The sequence below is a fragment of the Macaca thibetana genome, chromosome 4 (assembly GCF_024542745.1).
Source record: "Macaca thibetana thibetana isolate TM-01 chromosome 4, ASM2454274v1, whole genome shotgun sequence".
Lineage (NCBI taxonomy): Eukaryota > Metazoa > Chordata > Mammalia > Primates > Cercopithecidae > Macaca > Macaca thibetana.
In genome coordinates, this window is record NC_065581.1 from 168,514,134 (window position 1) to 168,528,232 (window position 14,099).

General features: G+C 42.1%; 1 protein-coding gene across 3 annotated transcripts in view; it reads left to right on the forward strand.

Annotated features, from left to right (window-relative positions):
• The window catches only part of FAM120B (family with sequence similarity 120B), an 84,886-nt gene that overhangs the window by 30,632 nt on the left and 40,155 nt on the right, over positions 1-14,099 (forward strand). For 2 of the 3 annotated variants that reach the window (XM_050787122.1, XM_050787123.1), the window contains exons 5-6: positions 3,953-4,125; positions 13,950-14,042. In XM_050787122.1, coding sequence (XP_050643079.1) covers positions 3,953-4,125; positions 13,950-14,042 — 266 coding nt within the window. The other variant, XM_050787124.1, reaches the window with a different exon arrangement.

Consider the following 14,099-nt stretch of genomic DNA (forward strand, 5'->3'; position numbering starts at 1 on the left):
CTCAAGTGATCCATCCGCTTCTGCCTCCCAAAATGTTGGGGTTACAGGTGTGAGCCACTGCCCAGCGTATGAGCCCCATCTTTATATGTGTGCGTGTGGGAGCATGTCTACAGGACATATATATACTACACTTCCTCTATATGTGTGGGTGTGGGAGCATGTCTACAGGATGTATATACTACACTTCCTTTATATATGTGCGTGTGGGAGCATGTCTACAGGACGTATATACTACACTTCCTTTATATGTGTGCATGTGGGAGCATGTCTACAGGACATATATACTGCACTTCCTTTCCATGTGTGCGTGTGGGAGCATGTCTACAGGACGTATATACTGCACTTCCTTTATATGTGTGCATGTGGGAGCATGTCTACAGGACATATATACTACACTTCCTTTCCATGTGTGCATGTGGGAGCATGTCTACAGGACGTATATACTACACTTCCTTTATATGTGTGCATGTGGGAGCATGTCTACAGGACATATATACTGCACTTCCTTTCCATGTGTGCGTGTGGGAGCATGTCTACAGGATGTATATACTGCACTTCCTTTATATGTGTGCATGTGGAAGCATGTCTACAGGACATATATACTGCACTTCCTTTCCATGTGTGCGTGTGGGAGCATGTCTACAGGATGTATGTACTGCACTTCCTTTATATGTGTGCATGTGGGTGCATGTCTACAGGACATATATACTGCACTTCCTTTCCATGTGTGCGTGTGGGAGCATGTCTACAGGACGTATATACTACACTTCTTCCCATGTGTGCGTGTGGGAGCATGTCTACAGGATACTACATTTCATTTCCTTTACAATATATCATGGAAGATGATGTTTCTGATAACGCAGTTTAGCTTCCATTTCTCAAACCCAGCTCGTGAAGGTCCTTGATCTGTGCATGTGTGTCTACCCTTTCCCAGCACACTGCTCTCACTCCTCTTACTCACTTTCCTGACATTCTCCATTCTTTGGGTGGGAGTCTTGGCCCACACCAAAGGCAAGCATTTGAAATTGCCTTTTCAGTCTCCAGAATTGTAGATTTGTCAATTCTTCATTTTCAAAGTGCTGATAGCTTTTTTTCTCTTGTAAGTGTCATTGTTTAAGTTACTTTAAGCATATCCTTATTTTAGAAACCTAGGAAAACTAATGCACACATCTAATTGGTAATTTGTCTATCTTGAAGGACCTTTTTAAAGTGGTGTTCAACAATCAGAAAGCTTAGTATTTCTTGGTTATACACATTTGATTTACCAGAATTGCAGTATATTTTAGAAGACTATTTTACAAAATGAAATGAGGGTAAGTCATGCATTTCATGAAAAAAAGACCACGTATTTGATTCAGTCTGTCATTTGCTATCAAACAGTTGCAGTGGCTTTCTTGTTCACCTCCTCTTACATACATTGTTGAAGGTTTTCATCTGACCCTTGTTGCATACAGGTCAGTCAAGAAAGTCTCAACAAGTCTTGGAGGCTTCTGTGAGTGGTAAAAGGAAGCTGGGGTGTGTGTGTGTGTGTGCACATGCACTTAAGAAAGCTGGGTGTGTGCGTGTGTGTGTGTGTGCACATGCACTTAAGGAAGCTGGTGTGTGGGTGTACCTGTGCCTGGCCTTGGTGGAGGCTCTGCTTATGTGGCTGCCAGTGTCTGAAACCACCCCGACCATCGCAGATCAACATAAATCGGTTAAAATCTTGAAAGTGGTTTTTCACCAACTTGTAAAAAATAGTGTGAAGCTTTGTCAAATGTGTTAACAAATTCACATTAGAGTCACAAGGGTTAAATTTTGCATTTACTACTTTTTATAGCCACTTTCATTGTTGAATGCACCAGATGGGAGTGGTGTAATGATGTCATTTTTGCAAGCGTGAAATTAGAATACTTATCCATATAAGTATAGAGTTTGATGGATTGAGATGTAAATGTATTCTGTTTATATATGAATGAATTTTTTTGCTTATTATAAATAGGCTTTTGAAGTTGCTCATCTAAAGATTCACTTTGCATGTGCGTAGTCAGGGTTTTTTGAGTATTTTTGTTTTTTTTTTAAATTTGAGTTCTGGGATACATGTGCAGAACTTGTAGGATTGTTACAGAGGTATACATGTGCCATAGTGGCTTGCTGCACCTATCAGCCCATCATCTAGGTTTTAAGCCCCATATGCATTAGGTATTTGTCCTAATGCTCTCCCTTCCCTTGCCCCCGACCCCCTAACAGGACCTGGTGTGTGTTGTTCCCCTCCCTGTGTCCATGTGCTCTCATTGTTCAGCTTCCACTTACGAGTGAGAACATGCGGTGTTTGGTTTTCTGTTCTTGTGCGAGTTAGCTGAGAATTAGGGTTTCCAGCTTCATCCATGTCCCTGCAAAGGACATGAACTCATTCTTTTTTATGGCTGCATAGTATTCTGTGGTGTGTATGTGCCACATTTTGTTTATCCAGTCTATCATTGATGGGCATTTGTTTTGGTTCCAAGTCTTTGTTATTGTGAATAGTGCCGCAGTAAACATATATGTGCATGTGTCTTTATGGTAGAAAGATTTATACCTTTGGGTATATACCTAGTAATGGGATTGCTGGGTCAAATGGTATTTCTGTGTCTAGACTCTTGAGGAATTGCTGCACTGTATTCCACAGTCCCGAGGCTGCACACGTTGCCTGAGTTGATTATTCTCCTGAAAGTATGTTTCTAAGAAGCAATTACTGACACTTGTGGTTGTCTCGGACTCATCTCTGAAGTACTACTGCCATAGGGTTGTTTTGTGTTGGCTAATTATCTTTAGCGTTTTCTTTCTCTTTAGAGAAAAAAAGCTTATCAGGTGGAGGGAATACTTCAGCCATTTTGGAATTCAAGTGAGTTTTGTTGAGTTGTTTCACTTCTGATGGCGGGAAATATACCCCTGAGGGTAATCACTGCCATCGTGGGAAACGTAAGAAAAGAAAGAGAAGAATTTCCTTTTTTAGGTCATTTGACTCTGAAGCCATTTGGTTAGTAGGTTCTGTTTCCTTAGTAAACAAAAGGGACATTTAGATCCCAGCCAGCTTTGAGCTTTTGGCATATATTTTATTGTCAAGTGGCCCTCACAGAAAATCACAGCTGTGGATAGCAAGGGAGGCCATCTCGCCAGTCACAGATGAACAAGTCTGACCTTATGAACGGCACCTTTCTGTTTCTCAGTGTGGAAGCAGAGCTGCACCTGCATCTGCAACTCTGCGTAAGTCGTCGTCATTTGTCGTGGCTTAAGTAAATGAGTAAGGGCTTTTTTCTTTTGATTTTAATAATTTAAACGTATATATAAAATATAGAAGTGAAACACTAAAAATTACATTTTAGGAATTTCTGTTTGTTTAATAGTTTTAGGAAAGTGCTTTCCAAAGCCTGGGGTTCACAGATTGCCTTCTGGGTTGTGAAAATGCAGACTTCCAGGCACCCATACCTGTCAAATCAAATCAGAGTTTCTGCATATAGATCCCAGGAAAATGCATTTTTTAAAATAATCTCTACAGTTGATTCTTTTCCACATGAAGGGTTGAAAACCATTAATTTAGGAGAGTAAGAGAGCAAACTAAGGGGGTAGATGGATGGCGTTTCATCCAAGTGCCCCATCAGAGCTGTGATACTGCAGGGCGGCAGTGCCTTGTTGTATCCTTCAGACAGTGCATTTGAAAGATGCTCTGAAAACATTCTTAACGGTTGGAAGTGCAGTATCCCTCACAATTTAGTCATTAAAAAAAGAAGGAATGTTTTCGTTGAAACGTACGTATGCCAGCCCTTTAGGTTTGGGCGTTTAAAAAAACAGGAATCTGATCATGTTTACTTCCTAGTTCGTTTTACATCAGGAAGGGACGAGATTTGTTTCCTTTCACTGTATTTCTACAAGGAGCATATTATAACTCTGTGCTGCAAAGAACAATAGTTAATGGACTTTTTTTCCTAACTAGGGGGAACGCCTAGTTTGAAAATATTATGGCTGAATCAAGAGCCAGAAATGCAGGTTCGGCGCTTGGACACACTCCTCGCCTGTTTCAACCTTTCCTCCTCAAGAGAAGAACTGCAGGCTGTCGAAAGCCCGTTTCAAGCTTTGTGCTGCCTCTTGATCTACCTCTTTGTGCAGGTAATGTCCAGCTGCCCGTTCTAGTCGCTGTAGCCTGCGCTTACTTTATGAGGGGGAGTGCGTGGAATATCACCATGGCTGGTGTCCCAGATCGTCTTTTTCCAGTGTCTGTTCCATGGAACATTATTAGTTCTTTGAGGTGCTCTAAAACTAAAAAGAAGATTGTATGGCAAAATACGTACGAGAAACTCTTGTCACTAATACAATGGAGACTTAGAGATTGTATTAGAGACTTAGGAAATCTTGCAGGTGATGGAAGCTGCTTTGGCCTTGACTAAACTTTCTCCAACTTTGTGGACCATAGTGTACCTCCTCTGTCCTCGTGGCATTGTTTGGGTGGTGGTTCTTGTTTCTGGGTTTTAGTGTAAAGGTGAGAAGGGACCAGCTAGAGACCTAGCTTCTCGTAGCTCTTTGCCTCTGGGCAGATTACTTCAGCTTTTTCCTCTGTCAGTTTCATTCCATCATCCAGCAAATGTTTACTGATTATGTGCCTTCATTTTCTAATCTGAAAAGGAGATAATCATAGTAGCTGCTTCCTAGGGCTGTTGGGACGATATCAGCTGGTGGTGTCATGACCTTCATCATTTATGTCCTCCCATCCAGCTGCGCTAGGCATTGTAGTGCTAGAACCTTCGTTTTAGGCTCACTCAACAAGGTGGACTGTTTCTTTTGCATTAGCTTTATACCTAGTTTATATGTGAAAATCATAAAGGTCAGTTAAAAGATTCACCTTTTTAATAGTTTTTTACATGCACAATATTGCTTGGACACCTTTAGTAAGAGAAAGGCTGAGAACGCTCCCATCTCCCAGCCCCTCTTTCTCTGCATCGCTCCCCCCCACCTCCCTCCCTAGCTCTGTGATTTAAGATGATTTTTGTCCCACTGTGGACAAAGTATCTACTTCTTCAGGCTGTCAAGACATCTCATAAGCTTTCTTCACTCCTTCAAGCCATCATCCCGGCTTCTCTGACCTCCCTATATGGTGGGTCTCCATTGGCATAGCCATTCGGTGTTCCTGGATTAGAAAATTATATAATTCTTTTTTCAAACCTGAATTTACTTTACAAATTATTGATTGTCTTTAAGAAATGTACTCTTATTGTGGAATTACGTCTCAAGGGAACCTTGGACTGATTTTTTCTTTCTAAATGTCCTCTTGGCTCTGCCCATTCTATAGCTTGCTCTACATTTTGCATTTTGTAAGACATAATATGGCTGAGTAGTGCTTAGAGGTTTTATTGCTGCATTATTGGTTTCACATGCACATGCCATGTAAACCTTAGTTTTTGCATTATCATTTTAAGCAGATTACTTCTTTATTTGCTCAAGACATAGAAGATTATAAATTAATATAGGATGGCAGGACTATTTAAAATGTAAATGTAAAAAGAGAGGAGATGAATCCAAGATGGCCGATTAGAAAAGCCACGGTCCATAGCTCTCACAGAGAGGAACAAAAAGGGGCAAGTGAATTCAACACTTTCAGCTGAAATGCTCAGATTTTCACATTGGGACTGACTAGGCAAACAACACAACCCACAGAGAACAAAGTAAACCAGGGGTGGAGAGCAGGGCCCCACCTGGGAACAGTATGGAGCCAAAGGAACCCCCACCCCCAGCCAGGGGAAGCCATGAATGATTGTGCGACCCTGCCTGGGAAACCATGCTTCTCCCATGGACCTTTACAACCCGTGTATCAGATCCCTTCATGAGCCCATGCCACCAGGGCCTAGGGTCCAATGCACAGAGCTGTTTGGAGTCTCAGCAGAGCAGCCGCTCAGGCATACACAGAGACCCAAGAGTTTTACATACTCCGGCTCTGGGATCCCTGGCAAGACAAGAAATCTGTCCGTACATATCCCTAGGAAAGGGGCTGAATCCAGGGAGCCAAATGGCATCATTCTGCAGGCTCCGCTTCCATGTCACCTCACAATGTAAGACCCACTGGCTTGGAATCCTAGCCAGCCAATGGCAGTGAATTGGAGTCTGCCTTAGATGGGTCCAAGTTCCTAGGAAGAGGGGAGGCCTCAGTTCAGTCAACTCACCTGCTCCAGCCTGCCAGCTTTGGAGAATACAGGCAGTCCAGACGAGGAAGGGACCCCCACCTCTAGTGCAGCACATCAGCTCTACCAAAAAGCAGCCAGATCCCTGATCCTGTTCTCCTGACTGGGTGAGTCCTCCCAATAGGGGTCTCCAGCCACCTCCTACAGGTGGGTGTGGGCCAGCAACAGGTCAGTAACCGCTAGGACGGCGCTTCCAGAGGAAGGAGCTGGCTGCCATCTTTGCTGTTTCACAGTGTTCACTGGCTATACCTCCAGGTATGGGAGAAATGAGGCAACTGGCATCTGGAGTGGACCTCCAGCAAACCGCAACAGCCCTACGGTAGAATGGCCTGTTAAAAGAAAAACAGAAAACAACAACATCAACAAAAAAGACCCCACAAAAACCTCATTCAAAGGTTAGGGATAGGGTTAGAGACCTCAAAGACAAAGGTAGATAAGCCTATAAAGATGAGAAAGAATCAATGCAAAGATCCTGAAAACTGAAAAAGCCAGCGTGCCTTTTCTCCTCCACGTGACTGCAAACACCTCTCCAGCAAGGACACAGAACTGTGCTGAGGCTAAAACGCCTGATTTGACAGAAGTAGGCTTCAGAAGGTGGCTAATAATGAACTTCGCCAAGCTAAAGGAGCATGTTGTAATCCAATACAAAGAAGCTAAGAAATGTGATAAAACTACAGGAGCTGATAGCCATAATAGCTGGTTTAGAGAGGAACATAACCAACTTGATGGAGCTGAAAAACACAACACAAGAACTTCACAGTGCAGCCACAAGTATCAGTAGCAGAATAGACCAAATGGAGGAAAGAATCTCAGAGCTTGAAGACTGTCTTCCTGAATTAAGATAGGCAGACAAGAATAGAGACAAAAGAATGAAAAGGAATAAACAAAACCTCCAAAAAATATGAGATTATGAAGAGACCAAACTTACAACTGACTGGGTACCTGAAAAAGATGGGAGAATGGAACCAAGTTGGAAAACATACTTTAGGATATCATTCAGGAGAACTTTCTCAACCTAGCGAGATAGGCCAACTTTCAAATTCAGAAAATACAAAGAACCCCAGTAAGATACTGTATGAGAAGATCAACCACAAGACACATAATCATCAGTTTCTCCAGGTTGAAATGAAAGAAAAAATGTTAAGGGCAGCCAGAGAGAAAGGCCAGGTCACCTACAAAGGGAAACCCATCTGACTAACAGCGGACCTCTCAGCAGAAACTCTACAAGCCAAAAGAGATTGAGGGCCAATACTCAACATTATTAAGAATTTCAAACCCGGAATTTTATATTCAACCAAACTAACTTTATAAGTGAAGGAGAAATAAGATCCTTTTCAGACAAGCAAATGCTTAGGGAATTTGTCACCAACAGGCTTGCCTTGCAAGAACTCTTGAAGGAAGCATTAAATATGGAAAGGCAAAACCATTACCAGCCACTACAAAAACACACTGAAGTATGCGGACCAGTGATACTGTGAAGCAACCACATAAACAAGTCTGCAAAATAACCAACTAGCATCATGATAACAGGATCAAATTCACACATAACAATACTAACCCTAAACGTAAATGGGCTAAATGCCCCAGTTAAAAGGCACAGAATGGCAAGCTGGATAAAAAGCCAAGACTCATCCATATGCTGTCTTCAGGAAACCCATCTCATGTGCAAAGACACACATGGGCTCAAAATAAAGGGTTGGAAGAAAATTTACCAAGCAAATGGAAAACAGAAAAAAGTAGAGACTGCAATCCTAGTTTCTGACAAAACAGACTTTAAACCAACAAAGATAAAAAAAGACAAGAGTATTACATAATGCTAGAGGTTTCAATTTAACAAGAAGAGCTAACTATCATATGTATATATGCACCCAGTACAGGAGCACCCAGATTCACAAAGCAAGTTCTTAGAGACCCACAGAGACTCCCACACAATAATAGTGGGAGACTTTAACACCCCACTGACAAATATTAGATCATCAAGACAGAAAATTAATGAAGACATTCGGGACCTGAACTCAGCTCTGGATCACTTGGACCTGATAGATATCTACAGAACTCTCCACCCAAATTCAGCATAATATACGTTCTTCTCATTGCTGCTCGGCACTTACTGTAAAATGGATCACATAATAGGAAGTAAAACACTTCTCGGCAAATGCAGAAGAGTTGAAATCATAACAGTCTCTTAGACCACAGAGCAGTCAAATTCGAACTCAAGATTAAGAAATTCACTCAAAACCACACAGCTACATGGAAATTGAACAACCTGCTCCTGAGTGACTCTTGGTTAAATAACGAAATTAATGAGAACAAAGAGACAACGTACCGGAATCTCTGGGATGCAGCTAAAGCAATGTTAAGAGGGAAATTTATAGCACTAAATGCTAGAAAGATCTCAGGTTAACTACCTGACATCTCTGGTAAAAGAACTAGAGAACCAAGAGCAAAAGAAAACCCCAAAGCTAGCAGAACACAAGAAATAACCAAGATCAGAGCTGAACTGAAGGAGATAGAGACACAAAAAACCCTTTAAAAAAAATCATCAAATCCAGGAGCTGTTTTTTTGAAAAAAATTAATAGACCACTAGCTACCCTAGTAAAGAAGAGAGAAGAATCAAATAAAAACAATCAGAAATGATAAGTGGGTTATCACCACTCACCTCACAGAAATATAAGTAACCATCAGAGAATACGATGAGCACCTCTATGCACATAAACTAGAAAATCTAGATGAAATTGATAAATTCTTATACACATATACCTTCCCAGGACTGAACCAGGAAGAAATTGAATCCCTGAATAGACCAATAATGAGTTCTGAAATTAAGGCTATAATTAATAGTTTACCGATCAAACAAACAAAATCCAGAACCAGACGGATTCACAGCTGAATTCTACCAGAGGTACAAAGAAGAGCTGGCACTGTTTCTGCTGAAACTATTCCAAAATATTGAAAAGGAAGGACACCGTTCTAACTTGTTCTATGAGGCCAGCGTCATCTTGATACCAAAACCTGATAGACAGAACAAAAAGAGAAAACTTCAGGCCGATATCCTTGATGAACATTGATGCAAAAATCCTCACTAAAATACTGGCAAACCAAATCCAGCAGCAGATCAAAAAGCTTATCCACCATGATGTAGTTGACTTTATCCCTGGGAACCAACTTCAGCAAAGTCTCAGGATATAAAATTGCTAGTATTCCTATACACCAACAACAGGAGAGAGAATCACAAATAAACTCCCATTCACAATTGCTACAAAAAGAATAAAATACCTGGTAATACAGCTAACAAGGGAAGTGAAGGACCTCTTCAAGGAGAACTAAAAACTACTGCTCAAAGAAATCAGAGAGGACACAAACAAATGGAGAACCATTCCATGCTCATGGATAGGAAGAATCAATATTGTGAAAATGGCCATATGACCCAAAGTAATTTATAGATTCAATGCTGTTCCCATTAAACTACCATTGACATTCCTCACAGAATTAGAAAAAAACTATTTTAAAATGCATACAGAACCCAAAAGAGCCTAAATAGCCAAGACAATCCTAACCAAAAAGGGCAAAGCTGGAGGCATCACGCTACCCGACTTCAAACTATACTACAAGACTGCCATAACCAAAACAGCATGGTACTCATACAAGAACAGAAACATAGACCAATGGAACAGAATAGAGAACTCAGAAATAAGATGACACATCTACAACCATCTGATCTTTTACCAACTTGACAAAAATAATCTATAGGGAAAGGACTCACTGTTTAATTAACAGTGCTGGGATAACTGACTGAGCCACATACAGAAAATTGAAACTGGATCCCTTCATTACACTATCTACAAAAATTAACCCAAGATGGATTAAAGACTTAAATGTAAACCCAAAAGCATAAAAATCCTAGAAGAAAATCTAGGCAATGCCATTCAGAACACAGGCATGGGTAAAAACTTCATGATGAAAACACCAAAAGCAATTGCAGCAAAAGCAAAAACTGACAAATGGGATCTAATTAAAGAGCCTCTGCACAGCAAAATAAACTATCATCAGAGTAAACAACCTACAGAATAGGAGAACATTTTTACTATCTATTCATCTGACAGAGATCTAATATCCAGTCTACAAGGAACTTAAACAAATTTACAGGAAAAAAAAAGCAAACAATCCCATTAAAAAGTAGGCAAAAGACATGAACAGACACTTCTCAAAAGAGGACATGTGGCTGGGCACAGTGGCTCACACCTGTAATCCCAGCACTTTGGGAGGCTGAGGCAGGCAGATCACGAGGTTAGGAGATTGAGACCATCCTGGCTAACACAGTGAAACCCCATCTCAAAAAAAGAAAAAAAAAAAATTAGCCGGGCGTGGTGGCAGGCGCCTGTAATCCCAACTACTCCGGAGGCTGAGGCAGAAGCAGTGGCAGGACCCTGGGAGGCGGAGCTTGCAGTGAGTGGAGATCATGACACTGCACTCCAGCCTGGGCAATAGAGCGAGACTCTATCTCAAAAAAAAAAAAAAAGGGGGGGGGGATATATATGCAGCCAACAAACATATGAAGAAAAATTCAACATCATTGATCATTAGAGAAATGCAAATCAAAACCACAATGAGATACTGTCATGCCAATCAGAATAGCTGTTATTAAAATGTCAAAAACAAATGCTGGCGAGGTTGCAGAGAAACAAGAACACTTTTACACTGTTGGCGGGAGTGTAAATTAGTTCAACAATTGTGAAAGACAGTGTGGTGATTCCTCAAAGACCTAGAGGCAGAAATACTATTTGACCCAGCAATCCCATCATTGAATCTACCCAAAGGAATAGAAATCATTCTGTTATAAAGATACCTGCATGCATATGTTCACTGCAGCACTATTCACAATAGCAAAGACATGGAATCAACCTAAATGCTTATCAGTGATAGACTGAGTAAAGAAAATGTGGTATATATACATCATGGAATACTATGCAGCCATAAAAAGGAACTGGATCATGTCCTTTGCAGGGACATGGATGGAGTTGGAGGCCATTATCCTCAGCAAACGAACACGGGAACAGAAAACCAAATACTGCATGTTCTCACTTATAAGGCGGAGCTGAATGATGAGAACACAGGGTCACATGGCAGGGAAGGACACACACGGGGGACTGTGGGGGGTGGGGGAGGGGGAAGGAGAGCATCATGAAGAATCGCTAATGGATGCCAGGCTTAATACGTAGGTGATGAGATAATCTGTGCAGCCACCCCTCATGGCACATGTTTACCTGTGTAACAAGCCTACACATCCTGCACATGTACCCCCAAACATTGGAGGAAAAAAAAGTAAAAAGATATTTCTTTTGATATTATATATAACATGCATGCACTGTTGGTTAGTATTCCTGTTGTCTGATAATCTGCAGGTGTCTGTGGTTAACATTGCATCGCAGTGGGACTTGAGAAGTGGTGGTAGCCAGTAAGCTGACTTTTCTCACCCGTAAAAATACATGTGTTTTGTTGTTGATAACCATGTGTGTACACAACAATGGGGAGGCCATGGTGGGCACTCCAGGAGGGACATGCTGCCTGCTGTTCCGTATTGACAATGCTGATCCTGTGTGTGGCCATGCAGCGCAGTTCTGCCTTCTCATTACTGCGCAGGTGGCTGTCAGTTCTTTAAATTCACTTCAAGCAGAAAAAGCCCAGGACCCCAGAACAGGAACATCACATCCCTATTTGTATAAACCTGAAGCAAGACAAGCATCGGGAGGAAAATTTCCACTTTACCTTTTTTCTATTAACAAAGACCTCTTAAATAAAATCTCTTTAGTGCAAGTTGGCATGAGCAGACTTGGTAACTTGTCTTTAAAGGAGATGTTTAAATCAGAACTTTCTAAAACTGGAAAACAACAGATTGACAAATCAATTTGGCATTCACTAGATGAAGAAGGTGCTGTATTATTCACAGGGATAATAACTCAGAATGAATAAGGCTAAAAAGATACATTTATAAAAATATTACAGTTTTATATATTAAGCCTAAATTCGATGTTTTGATGTGTAATATGGGATAAAATCGCATACTGTTCAGTGCCTGAAAATGACAGAGAAACTAAATACAGTTGTGTCTTGGTATATGTGGGGGATTGGTCCCAAGACCCCCAAGGATGCCAAAATCCATGCATGCTCAAGTCCTGCAGTCAGCCTGCGGAGCCCACGTATTTGAAAAGTTGGCCCTTTATATTCGGGTTTTACATCCCGTGAACACTGTATTTTTCCATCTGCATTTGGTTGGAAAAAAATCCACATATAAGTGAACCCATACAATTCAAACCTGTATTGTCAGGAGTCAGCTGTACTCTCATTTGGTCTGACCTCCCAGTTAACAACAGCCACAAATGATTTTATTAAAGACTCATCTGAGAATATCCTCTGGAAAGGTAAGTTTACATCATAGAAATGCACATATTTTCTATTCCTTTTATTCCAAGGTAACAGCTACTTGGAATAAAAGTGGACTAGGATAGTGACACGGTGAGTAAAAGCATCAGCAGGTCCACGCGGCAGTCAGCACCCCCACCCTGGGGGAAGCAAATGCCACCATCCTCCCGGGGAGCACAGGAGTCTTTCTGATTTATGGTGGGGTCGTTCTTATTGCAAATAGGCATGTTAGCCGTTTTTAATATCCAAGAAGAGTCAGTGAAGTTGTTATTGATGGGTTTGCTGTTGGCTTTCCTGTTTCTTTTTCCGTAAGCCTTTATTTGCCACAGGAGGTGCTCTTCTGTGAGAAGCAGCTCTTGTGGTCTTAGGACGGCGTGGAGTCATTCAGTCAGCGGGCATGTTCTGCCTTTTTCTGGGTGGCAGAACTTGGTGGCTGGGAGGGGACTGTCTCGACCCCCTCGCCGAGTGGGGCAGGGGATGGGATGTGGCAAAAGCACTGTCTGCTGTTGTTGGAGCCTGGACCGTTCAGATCTTCCTCGCTCTTCACGCCCTCTCCTCATCTCCGGCATCTACTCCACACCCAGGATGCTCAGCCTGCCCTTTGCTGTCTCTTGTTACTCTGTCCCTCTTTCCTCTTCTCACTTTTGTTGTGTCTTTTGATTCCACAGAGTATTAGTAGGGTCTCATATTGTGGGTTCTGATTTACTCTCAACTAGGATTCGAGGACACAGTTTTTCTCTGGGTTGCTGAAAGTGTATGATGACCCCAGCTCAGCCCAGCTGTGGATACTCGCGCTCTGAAAACCCCTAAACTGTTTACTCTGTGCAGTTTGTGCCGAACATGATCACCTGTCTGGCCCTAAGACCTGGTCTTGGTTGGCACCTCATGATTATTCCCAGATGTTCTGGAGAGTTCTACCTCATTAGAGTCTAACCGGACTAGAAATTCAGGCTCCCCTTCCAGCTGGGCTGTGAGTTGTGGGCACAACTGGGGACACCATAGAGAGAGCTTCACAGCCAGGAGCCAAGGATGGTGTGAAGAGGCTGTGCTCTTTCCACTACACACTGTCCGCTGCCTGAGGTCTGATGCACCATGTGCGTGCCTGAGCATGCGCCTGTTTGTGCACCTGTGCGTGCACATGCGTGCCCGTGTGTGTGTGCATGCCTGTGCACCTCTGTGTGCTTGTGTGCACATGTATGTGCCTGTGCGTGTGCCTGTACGTGCATGTGTGTGCGTGTTTGCACCTATACACACACTCATAGTTAGTAACTGAGATCAATTTGTAAGAAATGTTTAATTTTTCCTGTAGCCTAACACTGGCCTTTCTCTGTCCTTTTCAGGTGGACACTCTTTGCCTGGAGGATTTGCATGCGTTTATTGCGCAGGCCTTGTGCCTCCAAGGAAAATCCACCTCGCAGCTTGTAAATCTACAGGTACAGACATGACCGATTAGTTGTCACTGCCCGGAAGACAGCTGTGCAGTCCAGCCT